The 25,240-nt window shown below is 39.8% G+C and overlaps 1 protein-coding gene across 1 annotated transcript in view; it reads right to left on the reverse strand.

Moving 5' to 3' along the window:
- Window positions 1-560: 560 nt before the first annotated feature.
- MRC2 (mannose receptor C-type 2) overlaps window positions 561-25,240 on the reverse strand; it is a 109,324-nt gene continuing 84,644 nt past the window's right edge. Inside the window, exons 21-30 of the mRNA XM_081970080.1 lie at window positions 24,650-24,755; window positions 22,694-22,857; window positions 19,892-20,000; window positions 18,709-18,947; window positions 18,207-18,375; window positions 17,875-18,024; window positions 5,736-5,855; window positions 5,399-5,578; window positions 4,542-4,568; window positions 561-3,653 (exon numbers count right to left, since the gene is read on the reverse strand). Coding sequence (XP_081826206.1) covers window positions 3,433-3,653; window positions 4,542-4,568; window positions 5,399-5,578; window positions 5,736-5,855; window positions 17,875-18,024; window positions 18,207-18,375; window positions 18,709-18,947; window positions 19,892-20,000; window positions 22,694-22,857; window positions 24,650-24,755 — 1,485 coding nt within the window. The 3' untranslated portion in view covers window positions 561-3,432. The remainder of the gene's footprint in view (window positions 3,654-4,541; window positions 4,569-5,398; window positions 5,579-5,735; window positions 5,856-17,874; window positions 18,025-18,206; window positions 18,376-18,708; window positions 18,948-19,891; window positions 20,001-22,693; window positions 22,858-24,649; window positions 24,756-25,240) is intronic.

Below are 25,240 nucleotides of genomic sequence, written 5' to 3' on the forward strand. Positions count from 1 at the left end.
ACTGGCATTCTGATTTTCATCTTGCTTTAGAGTTGATGCCCTAGTGTTAATTATTCTGACTATTCTAAAGCGAGATCATATGAATAATTTGTGAATCAATTTTAGTGACTATTTTTAGTTCTCTATTTCTAGTATGTTTCCCTTTATTTCATTTCTCTACATACTATATTTTGACTTAATTAGCTACCTTTATAATTCAAAAGGAGCAATGTTGCATACCATTATAAATGTTTGCAATTAAATTGGGATAAATTGTAAAGTTTGGCTAAGGCCAGAATTAAATAATGCTGATTTTTTAAAGTTGTTATGCTTTATGCATTCCATAACACAAAGGACTATCTATCTCATGATTTTGAGTTCTAACTTGAGTTCCATTACAGAGAAAAAATTAACAATGCTTATTTAGGTCATATAAAATAGAGTCTTCCCAATATTTATCAAAGCAAAGATCAGCATTGTAATACATCCTGAGAGAATAAAATAAATCACAAAGGGTAAGAACTGTTTCGATTCTTTGTAACTGTTGAAAACATGGGGGAAAAAAAACATTTTGCTGAAAATGATGGGAAAGTAAGCTTTATTCAAAATACTTATTTTTAAAAAAAGCTATAGCGATCTATTTAAAAATATGCCAGTTTCTTTTTTTAGCACCTTTTCACATTATTAAAAACAAATAGGAAATATTTAATCTGAAACATTTTCCAGTATATTCAAAACCTTCCATTAATGGCAGGATACTTCTCCCCTCCTTTATGGAATTAATAATTTCTAGTTACACTTGATTTACTCTGAAAGCAAACAATAAGCAAGACAATAAGAAACATAATGGCTACAATATAGTCATTATGGATAGAGAAACTGAGGGAATAGCAGCAGCTTGAATAGCTGGGAGAATGAAGAGGCTAATCTTGAAAAGCCTCCTATCCTTTCAGCTCTGCTATTGCACTTACTCCTTGAACACATGTTAGCTGGTCTGCCTGGCACAAGATATGCTTTCAAGACAATTCCCGTTAAACAAAACTGAACAAGCATGCCAGCTGTTCCTGGAGAAGGAACCTGTGCTTCTTATTAAAAAATACCAATTTCAGTGAACACACATGGTCAGTTTCCACAAGATATTTGCACAGAAATCCTGTCCTAAATATTATTGCAAAGTGATTCTACTCCATCAGTAAAATGGCGAATATTTTGTGCCCAATGCTATAAACCTTGACCTCTGCTGTAGCATTATTAAGATGCAGGGGGACTGCTTTGTCTCATCAGTGTGTCTCATCAGTGAGATGAAAAAAACATTGCACATGCTCAAAGGCAACTTGCCCATCCTACGACAGACTTTGAAACATCTAAATGCTCTATCTTGATTTAAATTATCCCCTGAGGAGAAAAATATTGAATAAGAGAGCCAGATAAAAATATATAGACACAAATCAAACAGTTGCCCATGAAACAGGCAGTTATGAAGGGAAAAGAAAGGAAAACAGGAAAGTTAGATTTGCTTTTGAAACTTCCCTTACTATTGTTGGTGTGGAATGTGTTTGGCTGTCTAAATGTCATAGGTATAGCTTTTTTTTTTTACAAACACTTAATATCCAGCTTAAGTGAAAAATCTGTTTTCATATACAATAAATTCCTTAAGTATCTAAGTTGTAAAAATATTTATCCCCACTTCATTGTCACAGTTACCACTCAGAAATATTTAATTAAAAATGAAAACGAAAAATAGAATGGCTCTCACAGGGTCCCTGTTTTAAATGAGGCTCCTTTTATTCTTTATTTTTGTAAATAATTATAATTATTATAATAAAAAGCCACTATTCTAAGCAGGTACAGTATTTTTTCATTGGTTCTTAGCATCTGGTATCCAAACCTTAAGTTGCCCAGCAGCCTATATGCTATTCTTAAATAAAAATAAAGGGTTTACTTTTTTCAAATGATTAAACTCATGTGGAATGGAACGTCAATTCACAGACCAGCTTTCTGTTCCTGAAACATGGCTGCCCAAAGTAGGAGGATAAATAAAATATTGAGAAGGGAATCCAAATGTCATAATACAAACTATGCTCCTATATGCATGCATACAGTATATCTCCCTCACACACAAACGTTTGTGTTGTGCTGGTCATTTTGTGATTATGATGAAACTCAGATTCTGAGCACATCTGGGTTCCAAAATCTGGATGATACCTTTCTGCTGAATCAGGTTTTATACAATGTGCATTATTGTTTCCCATTTGTGATATTACATAGGGTAATTACTGCTTTGGCTGCCCGCATTTATTTTAAGTGCTCAAACATTATTTCATCTGGGGAAATGTAATCTTGCAGTATAACCTTCTCGTTCTGATTATTCTTCTCTCAAAGATATAAAGATCTGAACACCACACCTTCTTCATATTCTTAATTACAAGGTTTTTTTTAATCAACGAATAGTAATTACACAATACTCTGGCCATTTTATGCAGTATTGTATAAAATATTCTAATTGCCAAAACATTTCAACATTCTTATATTGTTTGCCACCCCAAAGCATTCATTTATTTTATTTATTAAATTTATTTGCCAACCATAAATTTAATAAATACATCTACACTGGTGCTTTAAAGTTTGTGAATCCTTTCAATATTTATACATAAATATGACCTAAACCATGATCTGTTCTCCACATGTCCTAAAACTAGATAAAGAGAAACCAATTAAACAGATGAGTCAAAATATTATGCAGAAATATTGAACCTTTAAAGAGATTCACCAGCTTTTAAGCACTGCTGTAAATATTTCTGTCATGAAGCTGGCACTTGTAAATATGAAAGTTCAATGATGCTGCTTTCAATGATTTCAGGAAAAGGCTTTCTATGGAAATGGATTTCATGATAGCATCATGGCTTAAAAAAGAAAAAGTCCCTGGGCAGCAGTGGAATAGAAGATCTGATCTCAACCAAAAGAATTCAAGGGCCTTTCACATGGCTCTGAGAAGTAATGGAAGGACATATCAGAGAAAGAAACAGACAGGGTAGGAAGAGCAAGATGAAAAGATACAACAAAATACTTGTTTTGCTATTATTATCAGAGAGGAAAAAATGCTTATATACTAAGTCTCTAAAGAGATGTGAAGAAGTTGTGTAGCTACTTAGAGATTATAGGTTACAAAATGAGATTTTCCTTCCAAGAGATGAACCATCATTTTTCTCTTCTCTGAGTAGACAAAGGTAAACTGGGATTTCTTACAAAGCTCCTTTTAGTATTTCTCCTTTCACATCTCTCTAGTGGGTCGCTGCCCTGCCTTCCAACCCTTCTGTTGTTGACTCAGCAGTTCTGTTCTCCTCTCCTGAGAGGCTTTTTGAGATTGTTCATGACAGGTTCTTATGACCCTCCCATCCCATTCTCCCACCACCCACCATCCCTACCCAACTCCCACACTTGACAGATTCACTATTAGTCTTGTTGTTCATTCATCTCCATATCAGATACCAGGATGTTCTTCTCAGCAGATTCACTAGGAGTAGCGTTGGTGCGGCTATAGCGAGCACTCTCGAATGTCCCTTGTTCTGAAATCCACCGGCGCTTATACAGATAGAAGGCCACAGCTACCAGTGCACAGAGTGCTAGAGAGGAGAGGATGACTACAACAATGGTTTTTGTATTTTCCAGAAAAGCTGCAGTAAAAGGAGAAAAGTTAGGAGGAAAGATTCATTTTTATAGCTAAACAGTATTCAAAAAAAGAGTGAGGAAAATAACTTTGTGTGTAAAACTGTAAAGCTTGATGAACACTAAGAGATGAATCACTGAAATTGGGAGATTCCAACCCATTTAGAAACGGTATATATTTCATCTAAATATTTTGTGTACTCATAGACTTTGTCAAACTACTCAAAACAGCCATAACCTGCAATTATATATAGATGTGCTAAATTCAATTTGTTCAATTATTTCTACTACTTTTTTTTTCAAAGAATAATAAAATTTAAGTAAATGATCATTAGTAAATGATGCTCTACAAACTTTTTACATACAAGACATCATAGTGGGACTCCCATGGCAGTATCCATGCAAAATTATAAACTACATGTGTCTCATTGTCCTGCCCATCCCCAAAAATCTGGAGAGATACCAAAGCATCCTCTTTGGTAAAGTCAATGCACTCTCCAGTCCTGTTCAAAATTACCTATCCTGATTATACTTCTCAAGTCACTGCTTCTTTCACATCTGAGAGAGAGTGGGTGAAATAAGAGGTAGGAGGCAGGATGAAGAATTAAACGTCTATTTCTGATATGCTGTCTGCCTTTGTTATGCTTATCTAATGTAGTTCAAGTAGTGGAAATCATTAAGTTGAACAACCTGCTTCAAATACCTGCCATACAAAATATATTTATTTTTATTAGTTTTATTTACCTGCTGTTTTTTATATAATTTGGGCACTCATATGCAAGGCCTTGTATTTGCAGCATAATTAGATCAACTCTCACTCTATTAATTTCAACAGTGGTGTTAAAAGCTGTGTTGGGTTAGGCAACTGAACTGAGTGATAAAGGGACAAAGCATACCTGATTTGGAGATGGAGCTTCCTTTCGCTGCCATAGAAAAGACAAAAAAATAAAGAATGTCAGCTTCCTGTCCCAATATCATTTGACCTACCTCTCCAATGCTGTTCAAGCTATTCCATAATGACTCATATTCTGCTATAGCATCACCTGAGTTGTGATCAAATATGCCTTGATTTCAAACAATATATCTCCAATTTAGCCACATACTCAACAAGTAGGTAGATCATTTTTACATCTAGTGGACCCCTTAATTTTTGTCCTCCATCATAATATTAAACAAACTAGAGTAATACCTTAATTAACCCAACTTAGAAAAATGTGAACATATGTAAACCTTTCTGGATTTCTTACAATGCTTAGTCGGGCAGAATAGAAAAGATTATGTGCAATCCACTCACTGTCTTCCCTTTATCTAATAAGAGTTTCTCTTTTAACTGTCATTTTGCCTCTTAAAGAATTCCATAAGCCTACAGAATATTGCAGATTCTTTCCATTTCAATTGGCCCAATCAAAGACCCAATTCTAATTCAGGGCTACCACAAAGCAAGCACAGTTTAGACGAAAATAAAGAACAATGCAACCCAAATAATTCTTGTCTAAACCCATCAGCCTACTGCTTTAAATTCTCCCCGATTCCTCAAATTCATCCGTAGGTCTTCATGAAAAATTTGCTTTCCCCCAATAAAAACAGTTGTTCCAACCATAAAATGGTGTCTGTTATCATTTGTCCTTGCCCTAAAACAGATGGATGGGTAAGAACTTCCAACTCGTTTGCATTCTCCAGTGCTGTAGTTCAATTTAGGACTATTAAAAGCCTACCCTGATTTTATCTGTAGAAACTTAATTCATTTCCTTACCTCGAGTTGTCTTACAGATGACTCCCATGGTTACATTTGAACAAGAGCCCAGACGCCAAACACCATTGCTGCTCTGGATCCAATAGCAGCTATTTGGGCTGATCATGCTTGGTCCTGTATCATGTTGTCCCCAGTTAGAATAGTTTACAGCTGTGCTGTCATGCCAAACAAGCGTACCCCCTGTGCAGAAGGGAGAAACATGCTTTGTGTGATTAGTGAAAGAGCCATGACTTTCCAGCATAGCGCATTGCCACATTGCTGCAAATCAATTTCAAAGTTACCAAAGTTGTCCAAGTGCTAAACAGTAATGCAGTCTTTTCAATTCTGCTTGATTTACCTTTGGGATTAAAGGACATCCCCAGCCATACCCCTTTGGCTTGGCTTTCATAAACTTGTAGATGTTGCCACACAAAGATATTCTCCATCTCATCTAGGATGGACAGCACCGTACCTCCAACTGTGGAGAATAGAAGAGATGCAACAGCCTAAATATTTACAGAAGAGTTTACACTTCCCTGTGAGAGAAAAGCTTTGCCATAATTCATAGGCCTTTAAATTATACAATTCTGTGGAACATTTTCCTCATATGAAGGATATTCACCAGAATAAATATGCAATATATTTTACAATTATTTTTAATTCTAAAATATATTGCATATTTATCCTGGTGAATAAATGCATTTGATTTTATGCAATCTTCCTGTAAGGCTGAAGTTTACAAGAAAGAGAGCTTCACATACATAGGTATCTGCTGGGAGTGTTAAAATCTACAAAATGGCAGCATCATAATCAATGCTTTATCTCTTTTATCTCAGTGTCGGGCATCACAACCAGTACAAAAGGAAGGAATTTTAGCCAGGATGCCATATTCGCCATCCTGCAGATTTTGATTATTTTTTTAAAATGTCAAACCTATATGCCACCTATCTCATCAAAGCCGACTCTAAGCATTATACAAACATTCAACAAAAGCACCATATAAAATGTTTTTAAAAAACAACAAATCGAGACCATACATTTAAAATACAGTTAAGATGAAAAGGAAGAGAGCAACAGAGACTTATTGGGGTCCCAGGGCAATTGGCACTGGCAGGTCTTCAGGCCCTTTCAGAAGGCTAAAAGGGTGAGTACTGATCTCACCTGGGAGAAACAGCATTCCAGAGGAAGGGCCCTTCTCTGGGACCTTGCCAGCCAGAAGTCCTTAACTGCAGGGTCCATAGTATTATTCTTCTGATAGCATGGATGGATAGGCAAATCTCATTAGGGTGAAATGATTCCTCAATTTTCACCACCACTCCATCCCACCAAGCAACTGCATAGATCAGGGGTGTCCAAACTTGGGAACTTTAAGACTTGTGGACTTCAACTTTAAGACTTGTGGACTTCAAGCTATGCTGGCTGGGGAATTCTGGGAATTGAAGTCCACAAGTCTTAAAGTTCCCAAGTTTGGACACCCCTGGCATAGATGCTATTCATTCATCCATACCCCCACCTTTATTATTTCTATAAATAATTCAAAGTGGCAGACATACTTTTCTTCTCCTGTATTCCCCATAACAACCACCCTATGAGGTGGATTGGACTGAAAGAGCGCGACTTGCCCATAATCATCCAGCTGGCTTTCATGACTAATGCAAGACTAAAACTCACAGTTTTCCACCTTGTAGTTGGAAGCCACGCAGAGTCACTTGGGAGCAAGCTGGTCGGCATACAAATTTAATAAATAAATGCATACATACATAAATACATTACTTAACTGTACTCCTTAAAAAAAAACCATATTGCCAATCATACATAAAAGAATTGATTGGAGGCCCACACTGTGTTTCCAAACATCTTCCTCTTTGACCTGGACTGAATCAGAAATTTTCTGATTTGCTTCAAGCTGCCTATTTGTATGAAACAGATGCAGGAGTCAAGTTCCCTTATAGCCTCTGATTTTTAAATTTTATTTTACTGCAGTTTGATAGTGTTGGATAGTATTGGTGTGGAGCTTTAGCTTGGAAAAAGATACAATTTCTGCATCAAAGTTTCCACACATTATTCATGCATCCTGCTTTGCATTAAAACAGAGACAAAGTAGGAATAAAAAGATTTCTCCATTTCTTTTCTATTATTACTTCGTAGTTCTCTTGATATCTTCCCTTTTGTGTTTCTTGCATCAGCTTGGCAACAAAAGATAATTTTAGGATGGGGATGATAAAATGCCAAAAAACACTCCCTACTTTATTTCCTTTACAGAAAATACACACATAATTAATATCTGTATTACAGAAATACAGGTGGAAAAATATGACATTTGTAATGAATTAATGTATTTCAGTTTTGCTAAAATTCTCCTATACTCTCAGGCAGATAAAGAGTTAAAAAAAGAATTGTTGGATAAGAGATGGGCGGCAAATAAATTTCCTAAATAAAATAAATAAATAAAGCTGAAGTTGGATGTATGGCTGAGCTTCTATGGAAGATACTGGTGCTGAATGCCCTACTTGCACCTTAACTTGCTCTTTTTAGCTACTATCGATTGCTTATCCACACTGAATTCCCTTCTAAAGCAACTGAGAAATACAAACTGCCCAGGAAAGATGCTTCTCAAGAAGCAAAAAGAGTCAGAACTTGCATGAAAGAGGCAAAAACAAATAAACAGCAGTCCTCCAGCTGAAAAGAGGAAGTTAAGGACAAACTGCTTATTTAGGATCTGAAGCTGGAGTGAGAGAAATCCTTTATTTTAGTAAAAGACGATTTAGCAGGTAAGTAATGTCTGAAGAGAATTAATAAAAAGTTCAAAGTTTTACCAAAGAAGATATAAGACATAGCTGAGATAAGTACAGGTAGTCCTCGACTTATAATATTTCACTGAGTTCATTTAGTGACCGTTTGAAGTTACAACAGCACTGAAAAAGTGACTTATGACCATTTTTCACACTTACGAGCATTATAGCTTTCCCATGGTCAGGTGATCAAAATTCAGATGTTTGGCACCTGAGTCATATTTATGATGGTTAGAGCATCCTGGGGTCATGTAATCAATCACCTTTGTGACCTTCTGACAAACAAAATCAATGGGGAAGCCAGATTCATTTAACAACTATGTTACTAATTTAACCACTGCAGGGATTAACTTAACAACTGTGACAAGTAAGGTCATATAATGCACCATAAAATGGTGCATTTAACAAGTGTCTCACTTAGCAACAGAAATTTTGGCTCAATTGTCGTAAATTGAGAACTACCTGTAGTCAGGCCAATGTTTTAAGTACTAAAACAGCCTCTAGCTAGCATAAAAAATAATTGAGAAAGACATTATGTATCTTAAAATGCCTCTGGCAGATTCTGAATATTACAGCTAATGAACCTCTATATTAAACGGATCAATGAAAAAACAGAAGAATACTATGATAAATTATATAGAAACAAATTGTAACAATCTCTTCCTTGATCTACATTTGGCTGAAAAGGGCATATTATAGTACAGTACATGCCCAAAGAATTCAAAATTCCAGGCATGCAAAGTTGAATAAAATCAAGGGATATTGTTTCTAAATTAATGTATCAGAGATAAAATTCTTAGGAAGCTTACAGGCTGAAGAAAATGAAGTGGGGAGCAGACAAAGAGATTCATCGAACTTCTACAAAATGTAATTGCATTCAAGCCTGTAATAGAATTGTTGATAAAAATGGAAAATTGCTATGAATGGAGATATCCATTGAAACTTTAAAACTGCAAGGAACAGAGATAATTTCTATTATTCAGGACTTGAGTCAAATTCTGGCAGACTTGAAGATTCCCACTGATGTTGGCAAAATGAACAATTTGAACATCAAAATAGGCACAATTCCAAAAGGATGATCAAAATGAAAATATAGTAAAGGAAACTATATCGACCAGTTATGATGTAGTATAATATATAAAACTTTAATTTGCATTAGGACTTAAGGAAATATAGTTAAATTATAGCTAGTTTATTAAGATAAGGATATATTTTTATTGGGCAGCAAAACTTTTCCTCATTTAGAGCACAAAGGAACTTAGAGTGATGTTTATGCCTATATAGAAACTGAACAAGTTTGGGAGTTGGTTAGGAAGTGAACAAGAATATTAGGGATTTGGGGATAATTATAGGTGAAAGATTTGTGGGCATTGATGGCTTGACAAGTTTCAAAAGGGAAAAGGAACAAGTGTCAGGCATGCCTCCTTCAATATCCAAGGAAGAAAAACCTCAACTCCATTTTAATAGAGATAAAGTACTTTTACTAAATATGAAGTGAAAGCAGCAAATAGGAAAGCAAGATCTGAGCCAGAAAGGCGGGAACATGTACATATCAAATGCTTACCCAGCACCCTCCCCCCAATTCCCCAATCCAGTGTCCAATCTGCAGCTCCCTAAGGTGTCATGTGGGGTGCATCTTCAAATAGCCTCATCAAGTTGGTATGCGAGATGGTTGGCCTTGACCAAGTCCAAACATCAGTCACCGCAGAAGATGGTGAGAACAAAACTCCTCCAGTACAATATAATTCGCTTCCCCAATACCATGCCCCCACCCTCCCTGTTTTTATGGCAGCCAATAGTAAGCAAGCGTAGCAGAGGCTGACAACAAGATATAATCAACAAATCAACAAACAACAAGTTTACCCTAAACAACCCAGAATAAATTCGAATAATTTTAAGGCATGCCGGGTATCCACCACAGCATCAATAATATTTCATGTGTGGTATTAGTACATTTATCTAATTGATTTTTTTTGGAGATTTGAGAGATCCACTTTAAAAGTTATAAACTATTTAGACATGCAAGATCTATTTTGCTTCAATTTTTATGTTACAAGAAACCTTTTGGATAGACAGTATAAAGAAAAATATTTTGATATAGTATTTTTCTCTAGGCACTAATAAGTCAATATGGCTTGCACTTTTATTTAAAAATGCTTTAAACTTTATAGTGTAAGGATTATTGAAGGATACAGTGGAAATTTATATTCACCAAAGAAGAATGAGACACATTTCAAGTTATTATTGTTTAAATTTAGTCCCCAAATTTAGTCAAATATAGTTTTTTAGGAAAATATTAAAGATATTAGCAGTATTTGGGAAGGAGAAATTGATATTAGGAGATCATAAACATAAATGCAGGCACCTTTCAAGGAGAAAATATTAAAGGTATTTGCAATATATATTTAGATTATTGCAGATTCAATGATAGACACACTAACACAAGGGACAAACTTCCAATCAAATTTGTTCTATTCTAACAGACGTAACTCTTATTTCAGATTAGATTGTTTATAGGAATATGAAAAGATGGAATAAAATTTATCTAAGCATTTTATGCATGCAGTAACAGTAGTAAAGGTGGCTGTGTGTGTGTACACACACACATATACATACACACAGACATCCATAAAGCTGTGCAACTAAGTAGCTGGCATACACTGAACAGCACAATCAAGTAGCTAGCAGAAGCTAGGAGAATCTGCACAGAACATATACTGGACTTTCCTAAGTCCAGACAGGAGACGCTAGAGGAGGTTGTGGAGAATAAGAAAACTAAAATCCTATGGGGTTTCCACATAGCAACAGCACTTAGACTTACATACTGCTTCAAAGTGCTTTACAGCCCTCTTTAAGGGGCTTACAGAATCAGCACATTGCCCCCAACAATCTGGGTCCTCATTTTACTATCCTTGGAAGGATGGAAGGCTGAGTCAATCTTGAATCGGTGAGAATCGAACTGCCGAAAGCCTGCAGTCAGCAGTAGCCTGCAATACTGCATTCTAACCACTGTGCCACCATGACTCTAGATCCACACAGACAGATAGGTACTAGCCAATCAACTAGACATTGTATTAGCAGACAACAACCAAAGAGAGAGGTGGTGATATTGTCAAGTGATAGCAACATCAGGAAGAAGAGTATGAGTAGCTGGGGAAGTATCAGGGCCTAAAGGAAGAACTGGATTACACCCCAAGATTCAGAAGGAATTTGCAGACATAATGTCAGAATTACTGAACCATGTATTTTGAAGATCCTGGAGCATTTGGAAACTACCAGATGACACCTTCAAAAGAAAAAAAAAGGATAGACCTATCAGCCTGACATCATTACCTGGGAAGATTCTGGAAGAGATAAGCAAGCAACAAATTGGTGAGCACCTAGAAGCCAACAAGGATTTGTCAAAACAGAACATGCCAGACAAATCTTATTGGATCTTTTTTATAATATCACACAATTAGCGGATCAGCTAAATGTGTTGTAGATATAATTTACTTTGACTTCAGTAAGGAATTTGATAAACTAGACCACAACCCACTATATGATAAGCTAGAAAAATGTGGGTTAGAGGGCACGTGGATTTGTAATTGGCTGAGCAACCACATTCAATATGTAGTCCTTAATGGAAATGCACCTACATGGAGAGAAGCACGCAGTGGGGTACTGCCTTCTGTCTTAGGTACAATTCTGTCTTAGGATCAATACTCTTCATTCATAAATGATTTAGATGAAAGAATAGAAGAGTTTCTAAATGTTTTTTAAGAATTTGTAGGGGTTCTGGGGTTGGGGGGCGGGTGGAGGTCAGGAGTGATGACAGAGCCAGGTCACTAGGTGTGGTCGCGAGGGGAGGGAGTGGAAGGGAGGAGGAGGGGGAGGATATCATTCCTATACAGGGCTCTCTGATTCCAACGGTCGTAGAGAGGGGCAGATGCGAGGACAGATCAAGAACTCGTAGTCGGTTGGGAGACCGTGGTTGTTGGTCACACCCGGTCGCTTGTACCAACCCCCGCGTACTAGGTGGTCAGGAGCTGCAGACCCAGGGCCTGAGGCTGTTGTTATGCAATGCGAGGTCCGTTGTTAATAAGGCCCCCCTCATTTTCGATCTAATTCTTGAGGGGGAGCCGGACCTCACAGGAATAACGGAGACCTGGTTGGGCCACGAGGGAGGTTTACCCCTCGTGGAAATGTGCCCTCCAGGTTACCGAGCATTTCACCAGTCCCGGGCCCAGGGAAGGGGCGGTGGGGTAGCAGTGATTATTCGGGAGGACTTAGAGCCGAGGGAGTCCACTGTGCCACAGACATCCGGGTGTGAGTCCCTTGTCGTGAGGTGGGGCCCTGGGAGACAGTTGGGCCTGCTGATAGTATACCTGGCTCCTCGCTATATATCAGCGGCCCTGCCTGAACTCCTCGAGCTGATCGCATCGGTGGCGGTTGAGACCCCCAAACTTTTAGTGATGGGGGATTTTAACCTGCCATCGGTGGGAGAAGCGTCCGGGGGGGTTCGGGAGTTCATGGCTTCCATGACAGCCATGGACCTGACTCAACTGATTCAGGGCCCGACTCACGAGGGAGGCCACACTTTGGACCTCGTTTTTGTCTCTGGCCAGTGGTTGAGTGATCTGGGAGGAGGGGATTTAACCATCACTCCCCTGTCATGGTCAGATCACTCACTCCTCCGACTTGACTTTCCTGGTGCTACCCCCTGCTGCGGGGAGGCGGAACCGGAAAACACCAGATGGTTCCGACCCAGGCGCCTGATGGAACCAGATAGGTTCCAGATGGAGCTTGGGCCACCTCCTGTAGCCCTGACCCGCCCCCGGGTAGAGGACCTGGTGGTCGCGTGGAATAATGCGACCACCGGGGCCTTAAACCGGGTGGCGCCTTTGCGGCCTCTCCGGCGGCAACGATCCACCCTGGCCCCTTCGTTTACCGAGGAGCTAAGGGTGATGAAGCGCCGCAAGAGACGCCTAGAGAGTCGTTGGAGATCCTCTCGTTCCGAATTTGACCGAACACAGGTACGAACCCACTTAAGGACGTACCTTGTGGCATTGAGAGCGGCCAAACGTCAATATTGTGCCGCTCTCATTGCATCCGCAGAGAACCGCCCTGCCGCCCTGTTTCGGGTATCCCGGTCCCTACTGTTTCAGAGGCCGCGGGAGGCCCCTTTACAGGGTAGAGCAGAGGAATTTGGGAAATATCTGCAGGATAAAATCGCTCAAATCCGGAAGGATTGGGTCCCTTTCAGTGGTCTAGTGGAGACGTCCACGGCGAGTCTTGAGAGACCAGTCTGGGAGGAGTTTGACTTGGTTGACATCGAGGATTTGGACAGAATGCGTGGACGGCTGCGACCTACCACATGTTTATTGGACCCGTGCCCCTCCTGGCTTGTACTGGCATCCTGGGAGGTTACACGTGACTGGCTCCTGGGCCTAGTGAACGCCTCGTTGGGTGCGGGGTCTCTCCCGGCCGCCTTGAAAGAGGCGGTGGTGAGACCCTTACTCAAGAAGCCTTCCCTGGACCCTACGGAGCTGGCCAATTATCGTCCTGTCTCCAACCTTCCCTTTTTGGCAAAGGTTGTAGAGAGTGTGGTAGCTTATCAGTTTCCACGACATCTGGAGGAAAATGATTATCTAGACCCGCGCCAGTCCGGCTTCCGCCCCGGACACAGCACGGAGACGGCCTTGGTCGCGTTGGTGGATGATCTCTGGAGGGCCAGAGATAGGGGTTGTTCCTCTATCCTGGTCCTATTAGACCTCTCGGCGGCTTTTGATACCATCAACCATGGTATCCTGTTGCGCCGACTGGAGGGGTTGGGGGTTCGGGGCACCATTTTGCCGTGGTTCAGCTCCTACCTTTCCGGCCGGACGCAACGTGTGTTGGCAGGGGAGCAGAGGTCGACCCTAAGCCCCCTCATCTGTGGGGTGCCACAGGGGTCGGTCCTCTCGCCGCTCCTGTTCAACACATATATGAAGCCGTTGGGTGAGATCATTTGTGGTTTTGGGGTGGGATATCATCTGTACGCTGATGATACTCAGCTGTACATTTCCACCCCGAACCACCCCAACGAGGCCGTCGAAGTGATGTCCCGGTGCCTGGAAGCCGTACGGGTCTGGATGGATGACAACCGACTCAAGCTCAACCCCTCCAAGACGGAGTGGCTGTGGGTTCTGGCCCCCCGGTTCAACCAGTTACTTCCATCTCTGGCCATTGGGGGCATACAACTGGCCCCTGTGGAGCGGGCGCGCTGTCCATGGATGACCATGTGACAGCCGTGGCAAGGGGGGCGTTCCACCAGGTTCGCCTGGTGCGCCAATTGCGCCCCCTATTGGACCGGGATACCTTACGCACAGTCACTCATGCGCTGGTGACGTCTCGCCTCGACTACTGCAATGCTCTCTACATGGGGCTTCCCTTGAAATGCACTCGGATACTTCAGTTGGTCCAGAATGCGGCCGCACGGGTGATTATGGGGAGTACGAGGTACTCCCATGTGACACCTCTCCTGCGCGAGCTGCACTGGCTTCCTGTGGTCTATCGGGTGCGTTTCAAGGTTTTAATAATGATCTTCAAAGCGCTCCATGGCTCAGGACCTAGTTACTTGCGGGATCGTATTCTGCCCCATACATCCCTGCAACCAATTCGCTCGCACAGAGAGGGACTCCTCCAGGTGCCATCCACCAGACAGTGTTGGGGGGCGGCGCCTAGGAGCAGAGCCTTCTCTGTGACGGGCCCAGCCCTGTGGAATGACCTCCCTCCTGATATCAGGACCACCTCTGACCTCCGCTCCTTCCGCGCAAAGCTCAAGACCCACCTCTTCCAAGCAGCTGGCCTGGCTCAACCATAGTTTTATCATATCGCTCCTGACGGGTTTTTTAATTGTGTATTTTGTATTTTAATTGAGGGGATTTTAAATTGAAATTTTAAGTCTATTTTATTCATCTGTTTACCTCCTCCATGTATATGTATATGTTTATGTACTGTTTATATTTGTATATTTTATGTGTTTTAATTGTACGCCGCCCCGAGTCCTTCTGGAGAGGGTGCAGCTAATCAAATAAAATTTGATTTGATTTGATTTGAGGAACTCATTAGATTTGAAGATAACACCAAGCTGACTGGAATAGCCAACACTCAAGAAAATAGGATTAAGATACAAAAGGATCTCAACAAACTTAAATACTGGACTCTTATCTAACAAAATGAAATTTAGTGATGATAAAAGTAAGCTTTACACTTAGGCAAAAAAAAAAAGCCAAATGTATTCTTGGCTCAATAGTAGTAATTGTGAAAGGATCTTGGATTTATATATGAGTGTGCTGTAGCTTTCAAAAAAGCCAACAGAGTCCTAGGCTGCATTAAAGAGGGATGGAATCAAGATCACATGACGTATTAGTACCACTTTATAATGCCTTGACAAGATCATGCTTGGAATATTGCACCCCGTTTACATTAAATTACAATTTAAAAGAATATTTTAGTAAGATGATGTATCGTTGGTATTTAACACCAGATAGATTATCAAGAATGTGCAAAAGTATTTCAAATGAATGCTGGAAATGCAAATGTAAAGAAGGGACTTTTTATCACTTTTGGTAGACATGTGATAAAGCAAAGAAATATTGGAGGAATATTCATATTCAAATACAGAAGATTCTTAAAGTGAAGATAAAAATAAAACCAGAAACTTTTCTTTTGGGTTTAATGGAAAAAGACTAGGAAAAGAATTTGGAACTAATTTTCTATATGTTGATGGCAACAAAATTACTTTATGCACAAAATTGGAAGGATGCTTCAATCCCCACAATGAATGAATGGTTGCAAAAGCTGATGGAGTTAGCCAAGATGGCTAAATTGACTGCTTTGATAAAAGGAAAAAAAACATAAGTACGGTACTTTTGTTTCTTCTTGGAAACTGCTTCTGGGTTTTATGCTTGAGATGGGGAAAAAATGAAAATTTGATTTTGGGTCTTACTGATACGATAGATCTGTTATTATAGAAAGGGCTAGTTTATACTATTACGTAAAAGTAAAAAGTTGAGGTTCAATGTTAGTTCTTACTCTATTGGACCAAAGGGAGTCAGAGGTCAATGCCTTTTCTTTCTTTCTCCCTTCTTTTCTACACTTTTCCCTTTCCCTCCCATATTTTTCCTATTATTTGGTTTTGTAATTTTGTATTTTATATTATAAATTAATACAAAAGATTGACATATTAAAAATGGGGGGGGGGGGATATTGTATCCAGTTTTGGTTGCCATAATATAAAAAAGATGCTGAGACTCTAGAAAAAGTGCAGAGAAGAGCGACAAAGATGATTAGGGGACTGGAGGCTAAAACATATGAAGAACGGGTATGTCTATTTAATGAAAAGAAGGACTAGAGATGACAGAATAACATTATCAACCTATTATCCAAAGCACCTGAGGGCAGAACAAGAAGCAATGGCTGGAAATTAATCAAGGAGAGAACCAACCTAGAACATAGGAGAAATTTCATGTGAACAATTAATCAATGGAAGACCTTGCCCCCAGAAGTTGTGACTGGAGATTTTGAAGGGGAGTTTGTACAACCATTTGTTGCTGTTTGAATAGAGATTTGACCAGAAAACCTCCAATGAACTTTCCAACTATTATTCTGTACAGGATCTGGAAAGTAAAAGCCAAAGTGGTACCAGTGGTGGTAGAAACACTTAGTGTTACAACTTAAACTAGTGAATGGCTCCAACAGATCCCAGAAACAACATCAGAGCTCTTTGTCCAAGAGTGCAGTGCTAGGAGCAACTAAACTCCTACGCAGAACCCTCAGATTCTAAGGCTGCTGCTAGAGGACCCAGGATTGAGGAAAACATGCACCACCCGTAAGGGCAAGAAAGGCGCTTTTTATATGTCTATAATCTTTAAAAAGTGGAATAACAATTCTCATGGTTTCTTTGATGCTATGTCAATTCAATATGACAAAAGAAAAAAAAAGATGAAATTTGCAAATAGACATCTATCAATTTTTGGAAAAAATATTGTCAGAACATAATGGCATGACTTCAAAGTTTTATTAGATTTTGAAAGAAATTATGGTAAACCTATTTCGGGGCTAAAATGAGTCTGTGACTTAGTAGAAATAACTAAGCAATAACATTTGGCAGTCTCTATTCAGCATAAAAAAACCTCCTTTGAGTATCCATGCTGGAATTGCATTTGGAAATTTACATTAGTCGCATCAAACCCCAATAAGAACCTCACACATATCTTCTCAATATTTAGTGAGATGTTGGGAAGATGTAGATGAGGCTGAGGAGCTGGCAATCAAAGTGAATATTCTTTTATCTTTGGTGAGAATGCAATAAAATATTGGAATTTTGGAAGAATGTTCTTAAATAAATGCCTGACACAAAATAATTATCACCAAATATTCTAGATATCTTTGATGGGCAGAATAAGAAATAGAAAGAAGAGTAAGAAATAGCATACATGTCAAACCAAAGATAAAAGAATGTCACACAGCATTTATATAAAATAGGCAGTGTAAAAGAGAGGGGATTGCCCCTTATCCATATCCTCACCTATACCTTACTATTTATTTTGGGTCAGGGGTTCATGAAAAGAAAATGCCACTGGATTTGGACCTCCAATGCTTTAATTATACGCAACACTTCCAACGAGTAATAGCCAAAACAAAGAAAGACAAGAATCCATTAATTCTACCAAGATTCACCTTTCTGGCATTTCTTCACAGCTTCCTTCTGGCCTAGAATAACTTCCATGTGGAAAGCATAGCAATGGTTTCGGAAAGGAACCCAAGAAGAATCTTCTATTGTTTTCGGACAACTTCCATTGTAACTCCACTTGTGTGAAGAAAGGGGTCCTGAAGGAGAATACTTGGTTAGAAGAAACTTAGCAAGCACTTACATTGATTTTAGTCATTAAAAACAAATGACAAAATGATTTTTTCCTGATCCCTTCATTAAGATTCAGAGGATGAGAGAAGAGTCTCCTTATTTCAGTATTCCATCCTCTATCTGTATAGCTGTCATACAGGTATATTACCTGTGTTCAACTTGCAGATGGCACCTTGAAGCTTTGTGTTGCAAGTGGCAGTTTGCCATGTTCCATCTATATCCATGTATGCACACCCCACCATTTGTTGTGGTTCTCCATCTTGCCAGTTTGTGTAGGAGATGCTCTCATCTATAAACCATTCATAGTTACGTCTCCCCTAAAAAAAGGTCAATATATATAAGTTTCGCCACACTGGACTAATCAATCTGGCTACAAATCAAATATTTGATGGCATACATTTATCATATATACAAGCACCACAGAGTCACGTTGATAATAGTTCTCCATAGGTGGTTTTGGAAATGCGAATCAGTCAGCATTCACTACTTTTTTTATACCTTCACCATTTGTTATTCCAGAACAATAATTTAGCCAACACATAAATTCAAGATCATGTCAGACTCCTAGATATGCTTTCATTTTTTTGCATCTACTACATGCAAGGCAGGTTTGATTTACATGCTGTGGTTTCTAAATATAGTTAACTCACCTCTTCATTGGACAAACCAATCCAAAGTGGGGTATGGAAGCTGCTGACTACTTGAGTGAGGAAGGCCTGGGTGAATGGTTCCATTACATTTGCTAGACTTCCATTAAGACTCTCACATAACAACACAGCTTCATGCCATTTGAGTGGCTTCATCAAAACACGGTATGTGTTGTTAAGATATGAAAGAGTAGAGTTTAGAACAGGAGAGAAGGATGTTGAAGAAGGGTTTAGCGTAGGGTCTTGAATGTGGAGGAAGAATTTGGGAGAAAGAAAATAAAAGCTTGGTCATACTTTACAAATATACCATAGAGCCATTAACAAGGCAATATTGATTTTATTCAAAATTAGCAGCAATTTGCTGACCATCAAATAGTTTCTTAGTGTTTTATTCCATTTCACTAAGAACTGGATATTTTGGGGTTACTTTCTTATCGTTTCTGTGAAATAGAACTTTAGTTCTTTTTGGAAGCCACTGTATAAGGATGGTGACAGAATCAAGATATATTTATAGATATTATTATACCCCCTCATTTAAAACATTTATATTTAATTCTTTAGTTGGGAAACCTCACTCCTCATCTATGTAGTTAGACCAGGATAAGGCAGATGAGGATAAAGGAGAGAAGAATATTAACGTCTGTATTCTACTTCTGACTCTTGTTAAAGACTGTTTTCTCATTGTTAATAAAAAAATAGCAAGGATGTATCTGCTCCCTATCTAATTTAATATTTAATCAGTTGGAGTAAGGAAAAATGGATAGAACTCATGATTCAGATACATGTTGCAGAGAGAAACCAAAGGCCATAGCATCCTGAATAAGTGCTCACAAAAACAGCATTTTCAAGACTAATGGGTTTTGACAATAAACAAATTAAGGAAGTATTTTTAAGACTAATCAACCTTTCTGGGGTATATTCTGTGATGAGAATCAGTCGTTTTCATGAACATGCATGTAACTGATGAACAGAGTTGCTACCCATGAAATAATAAGTTGGCCAGTCTTGAAAATTCTACCAGATTCTTTTATCTGTGTTGTTGCCACAGACTATTTTTTCCTTCCTTGGGCATAACAGAAATGAATGCCTACATCCTTGGCACAAGGAATTTAAATTATCACAAGCCCTCTCTGCTAAGCATAAACTTAAGCCAATGTTATTTTCTTGCATTATTCCTAACTCTTACCTTTGCTTCTCTGGCAGATAAAAATATGTTTCTCCTCTTGGCAGTTCCTATCATCCCAACGGCCTGTAAACAGGGAAGGGAGGCCATGCCACATTACAGCGCAGTTGGTCTATGAGAAACAGAACCAGGAAAATCAAAATCATATACCTGCAATCACAATGAGTAGGTAGCTATCAAACAACATCAAGATTTTTTCTGAATGTCTATTGGCTTATGACCAAATAAATATTGATTTGATTAATGGATTGAGTGTGTCCACACCGAGTTGTCCAATTCTTGTCTTATGATTACTGCAACTTGACACCTATGAAACTGCTCTTGGCAAATGTTACAAGTATATAGGCAAAGCAGAATAGACAATGGGTTCCAGAGAAACACAAAAACAAGCAACACACTGAACAATAAACCAAGTTGTAGTTTTCACATAACCTGTTATACCTGAACAATAATCATGTTGTGGAATAAATAAGCCCGATAGCGTAGTATGCACAATATGTTGACCTGACTCCTGCAATATGTCAAACCACAATTTTAATTCATGCTACATGAACCGAACCAAACTGCTACTTCATCTTTACCAAACTTTGGAACTCATTACCAATAGTCCTTGACTGTAAACCACAATTGGGCCTGGAATTTTGATTGCAAGTAATTGTGGCAGTTAAGTAAGGTGCTGATATGACCACTTAATTCAACAATTGCAATCCCAGCACTCTGAGTTGTGAATGCTAAGTCACCAGACAGGTCAGTAAGTAGACAAAGGAGAAATAATAGAATAACAGAGGTGGAAGGGGCCTTGGAAGTCTTCTAGTCTAACCCACTGCTTATACCATTTCAGACAAATGGTTGTCCAATCTCTTCTTAAAAAGAAAGAAAGAGCTGCCTGCCAAAAGAGAATCCCTGCACTGAGTCTTACAAACTCAGATCCCAAAAATTCAAGCTTTGTTTCTTTGGCCCACTGCAGGCCATCTGCTCCTTTCCACGTGCAGAAGGGAACCATTACACTGGGATGAAAAAAGGAATCCCAGATCTCTGATGGATCTTCTTCTTCAGCTGGTTCAGAATGCAGCCGCGCGGGTTATTATGGGGAGTACTAGGTACTCCCATGTAACACCTTTCCTGCGTGAGCTGCACTGGCTGCCTGTGGCTTTTCGGGTGCGTTTCAAGGTGCTGATTGTCATCTTCAAAGCGCTCCATGGCTCAGAACCTAGTTACCTGCGGCATCGCATTCTACCCCACACATCCCTGTGACCAATCCGCTCTCACAGAGAGGGTCTCCTCCGGGTACCTTCCGCTAAGCAGTGCGGGCGGGCGGTGCCTAGGAATAGGGCCTTCTCTGTGATGGGCCCAACCCTCTGGAACGACCTCCCCCCCGATATTAGAACCACCTCGGATCTCCGCTCCTTCCGCAAGAAACTCAAGACCCACCTGTTTCGACTAGCCGGCCTGGCCTAATTGTAATTGTAATTGTATTTACAGGGAACATCTACTACTGACCTTCCTGGATGGCTTTCTAAATTTTAAATTTTGGGGTTTTAAATTGGTTTTAGAATTGTTTTTAATTATTTAATTAGTTTGGGTTGTATATACAGACGGTATGTGTGCGTTGTTTCGTCTGATGTTTTATGTTATGTTTTGTTGTTTTATACACGAACGGTCTGTACACCGCCCCGAGTCCCTACGGGGAGAGGGGGCGGTCTATAAATTGAATAAACCTAACCTAACCTAACCTTGAAGAGTCTTTCTACTTTTCAGAAACTTTACATTTATTAGTTTTTCAGGCAGAAAGGTAGCAAGTGTAATCTTTCTTAAGAGTATAAAAGCTAGAAAAAGCATACCTAGCTTTTAGAAAGGTCACATTTGCTAGCTTTCTGGCTGGAAAGGTTGGGAAGAAGCTCAGATCTTCTGGATGCGAGCTTCTTTTCTCCAGCCCAGCACCAAAGTTCTCTTCTGCATGGTGTGTGGGGAAATCTCTGGCACTGGCTTGGAGAAAAGTTTGTATCCCAAAGATCTTTGTTTCTCCAATGTTCCCTGCAAACAGGGGAAGGGAAGTCCTCCACAAGCGGCGGCAGCTTTCTCTGCAGGTTTCCACACTGAACTTTTGGTGAAATGAGCAGAGAAGATTGTAAATGGCAATCATGTAATTACAGTACTCTTGACAACCAGTTATAAGTACAAACAGGTTACCAAATGCCTAAAATATGATCACATGACCTTTGGGATAATGGGGGAATCAGAACTTCAAGGACAGATTGGAAGCAATTTTTTTCCTGAGTCTCTTGTAACTTTGAACAGTCATTAAATTGCCAATTGTAGGTTGAAAATGACCTCAGTTGCAAGATGTGCTACTAGCATCTTTGAAAAAACAAGTGGCTGGTTAATCTGTAAGTAAAATAATGTTGGCCTAGATACTAGTTTTAACACTAATTACAAATTTTAATATTTTTAAGAGATCACCTAAAACCAAAAATACTACCTACTTTTATTTTATATATTTATTTAGAGGGAAGAGAAGAATGTTCTCTGAAAATCATGCCAAATGTTTGAAGAGAAATAAACAAATTGTCATTTGTTTATGAAAACACACAAAAGGCCACTTTTTTGATTGACCAACTTCAAAAATTCAGAAGTCAGAATTCAAAAGCCTCATTCTAGAGATACGTAAGGCATAGCCTTTTCTCCTGCACTTTTTGGCAGGGAAGTCAGAATAGAAATTGTAATCCTGTTTGACTGAATATGTTTCCTGTACTTTACTTAATCCAGAGCCTTCATTATGCTATTAGGAGTAGAAGTTCAACTCACCGGCTGATCACTAGCAATGGATGTTCCATATCCAGATGGTTCTCCAGGGGCCCAGTTCACATACTTGACAGCCTCAGATTCTACCCAGAGAAATTCCTTCTTGGAATCATGGAGGCCAATCCATATATCAAAGGTCACATTTGGAAGAAGAGTTGTTATAAAAGCTATAAGGAAGAAACAAAGGAATGGAAAGTGCTTGGTGTGCGATTAGAGAAAAAGCAGTGAATATAGTGCTGTTTTTCTAAATGGAGCTAAGAACTCAAAAGTTGAATTCCACTATTCCCTCTATTAATGTTTCCCCATTGTCCACAGTATTGCTGTCCTCCCCTGGCTTTGTTATTACCTCTGTTTCACTGCAGTCCTTGATCAACATTCAAGATAAAAGAGAATTAAAAGCTAACATATTTTATACATCATGAGCTTCATTGGATGGCGTCAGAATACTATTTTAACATTGATACTGCCAAAGACATCAGCTCAGAATTGTTCAATATTATCTCCTCTGAATCTATGCTTGGACCATAGCATTAAAAAAGACTTGCCCTGGACTGAAACGGTACTCGTCCTGTCACTTTTTGGCATAGACTTAAGCAATCTTTTGGTAATAATGAGACTGCTACAAATATTCTACAATTGTCTTGTTTAGAATATACAGTTTAGTTGTTCAACAGCTAAAAAAAAAGCAGTATTTATATTTTCAGGGCCCTCTATTCTTTATTACTACTTCAGATATAACTGGAATCAGTGGTGGGTTCCTGCTGGATCGCACCGGATCGCGCACGCTCCCTTTCAGCGCTCCACCTGGCTTGCGCGCTCCCTTTCAGCGCTCCACCTGGCTCTCGCGCTCCCTTCCGGCGCTGAAACCGGAAGTACAGTCTTGCCCGGCCCTGGCGAAGCAATGACGCCTGCCTGCGCTCCACCAGCTCGGCTGGGAACGGAGATGTTTCCTCAGCGGAGCGGAGTGCCTGAAAAGACTTTTCAGGCGCTCCGCTCCGCTGAGGAAACATCTCCGTTCCCAGCCAAGCTGGTGGAGCGCAGACAGGCGTCGTTGCTTCGCCAGGGCCGGGCAAGACTGTACTTCCGGTTTCAGCACCGGAAGGGAGCGCGAGAGCCATGTGGAGCGCTGAAAGGGAGCGCGCAAGCCAGGTGGAGCGCTGAAAGGGAGCGCGCAAGCCAGGTGGAGCGCTGAAAGGGAGCGCGCAAGCCAGGTGGAGCGCTGAAAGGGAGCGCGCAAGCCAGGTGGAGCGCTGAAAGGGAGCGCGCGCGATCCGGTGCGATCCGGGAGGAACCCACCACTGACTGGAATTCACTCAACAAAATAAATTCTACTCTAGCAGAGAATATATCTGTTCTAAGCAGAATTCAGAACAGTTCGGGGATAAGACAGATATCCCTACCAAAGACTACTAACTATGATGCTGAGAGGCAAAGAAAGAAACAGATGAATCTCTGCCTATCACACATTGATTAAAAAAACTATTTTTCCCTTCCTGTGAACTGGAACATTATTTATCTTAGTGTTCTGGAAATTCCGAATTGATAACAGAAACCATTTTCAGAGGGACAACTGTTACCAACAAGAGAAGCTTGCACTTTTCTTTTAGTTATTACTGAAACCCATAGCCAATTACGATATTATTCCTTATTTCAGAAGAGATTATGCAGTATTGTGTAGTGCAACGTAAGTTCTGCCCTTCTAATATGTGCATGTAACCTCTCAACAGAAGTACAAAAAGAGCTTGCATTGTGAAGTCACTACACTAGTTTTCACTATCTGCCTCCCTCACCCCCCACAGACACTTTATTAGGTGAATTTTCCCAAGAAAAATACCACTCTCCCATTTTCTATTGAAGAACTCTCGTATCTATTCTGGGACCAAAATCTCTCCATTTTTCGGAGGCGGGACAAGCATCTCTCCGTGTATATGTACCCAAACACTCTTGGATAAAACTTACCTTGCTCAAGGAGGTTGGAGATGGTAGCCAATATACCTCCCTGAATTTCACATTTCCGTTTTGCCTCCAGCCATGTCACTTTTTCTTGATTATAGATCCTAAAGCACTATAAATGGTTTTTAACAACAGAGAGAAAGAATAAAAATCAGGATGTGGAGGAATCTTTTTGGTGCAGATTTATTTATAGTAATTTACTATTGCTCCTCTTATTATTCCTCTCTCTAAAAACACTTTTTCTTCCTTCAACAACCTAGTGAGGTAGTGTAGACCAGTGTCCCCCAATCTTTGGGGCACCAGGGACTGGTTCCGTGAAGGTTTTTCTGCAGATTGGAGGGGGCGTGGTTTTACGTCCTATGGGTGGGGCTTCACTTGCTTGTGTGGTCCTGTTTCTGGCATGCCAGGCCCAGTACCAATCCCAGGAGCAGGGAGTGGGGACCCCTGATGTAGACCAACCAGTAATGACTGAGTGAACCATACTAGGATTTCAGTCAAAAGTCTTATTGACCATAGTTTACATTTTACTGCACTGGCTCCTTGACTCATTTATTCTTATATGCTGAACATTAAGTAGCGAAAGGGCAACTCGACTCA

Source organism: Natrix helvetica (genome assembly GCF_964273705.1).
Source record: "Natrix helvetica genome assembly, chromosome: Z".
NCBI lineage: Eukaryota > Metazoa > Chordata > Lepidosauria > Squamata > Natricidae > Natrix > Natrix helvetica.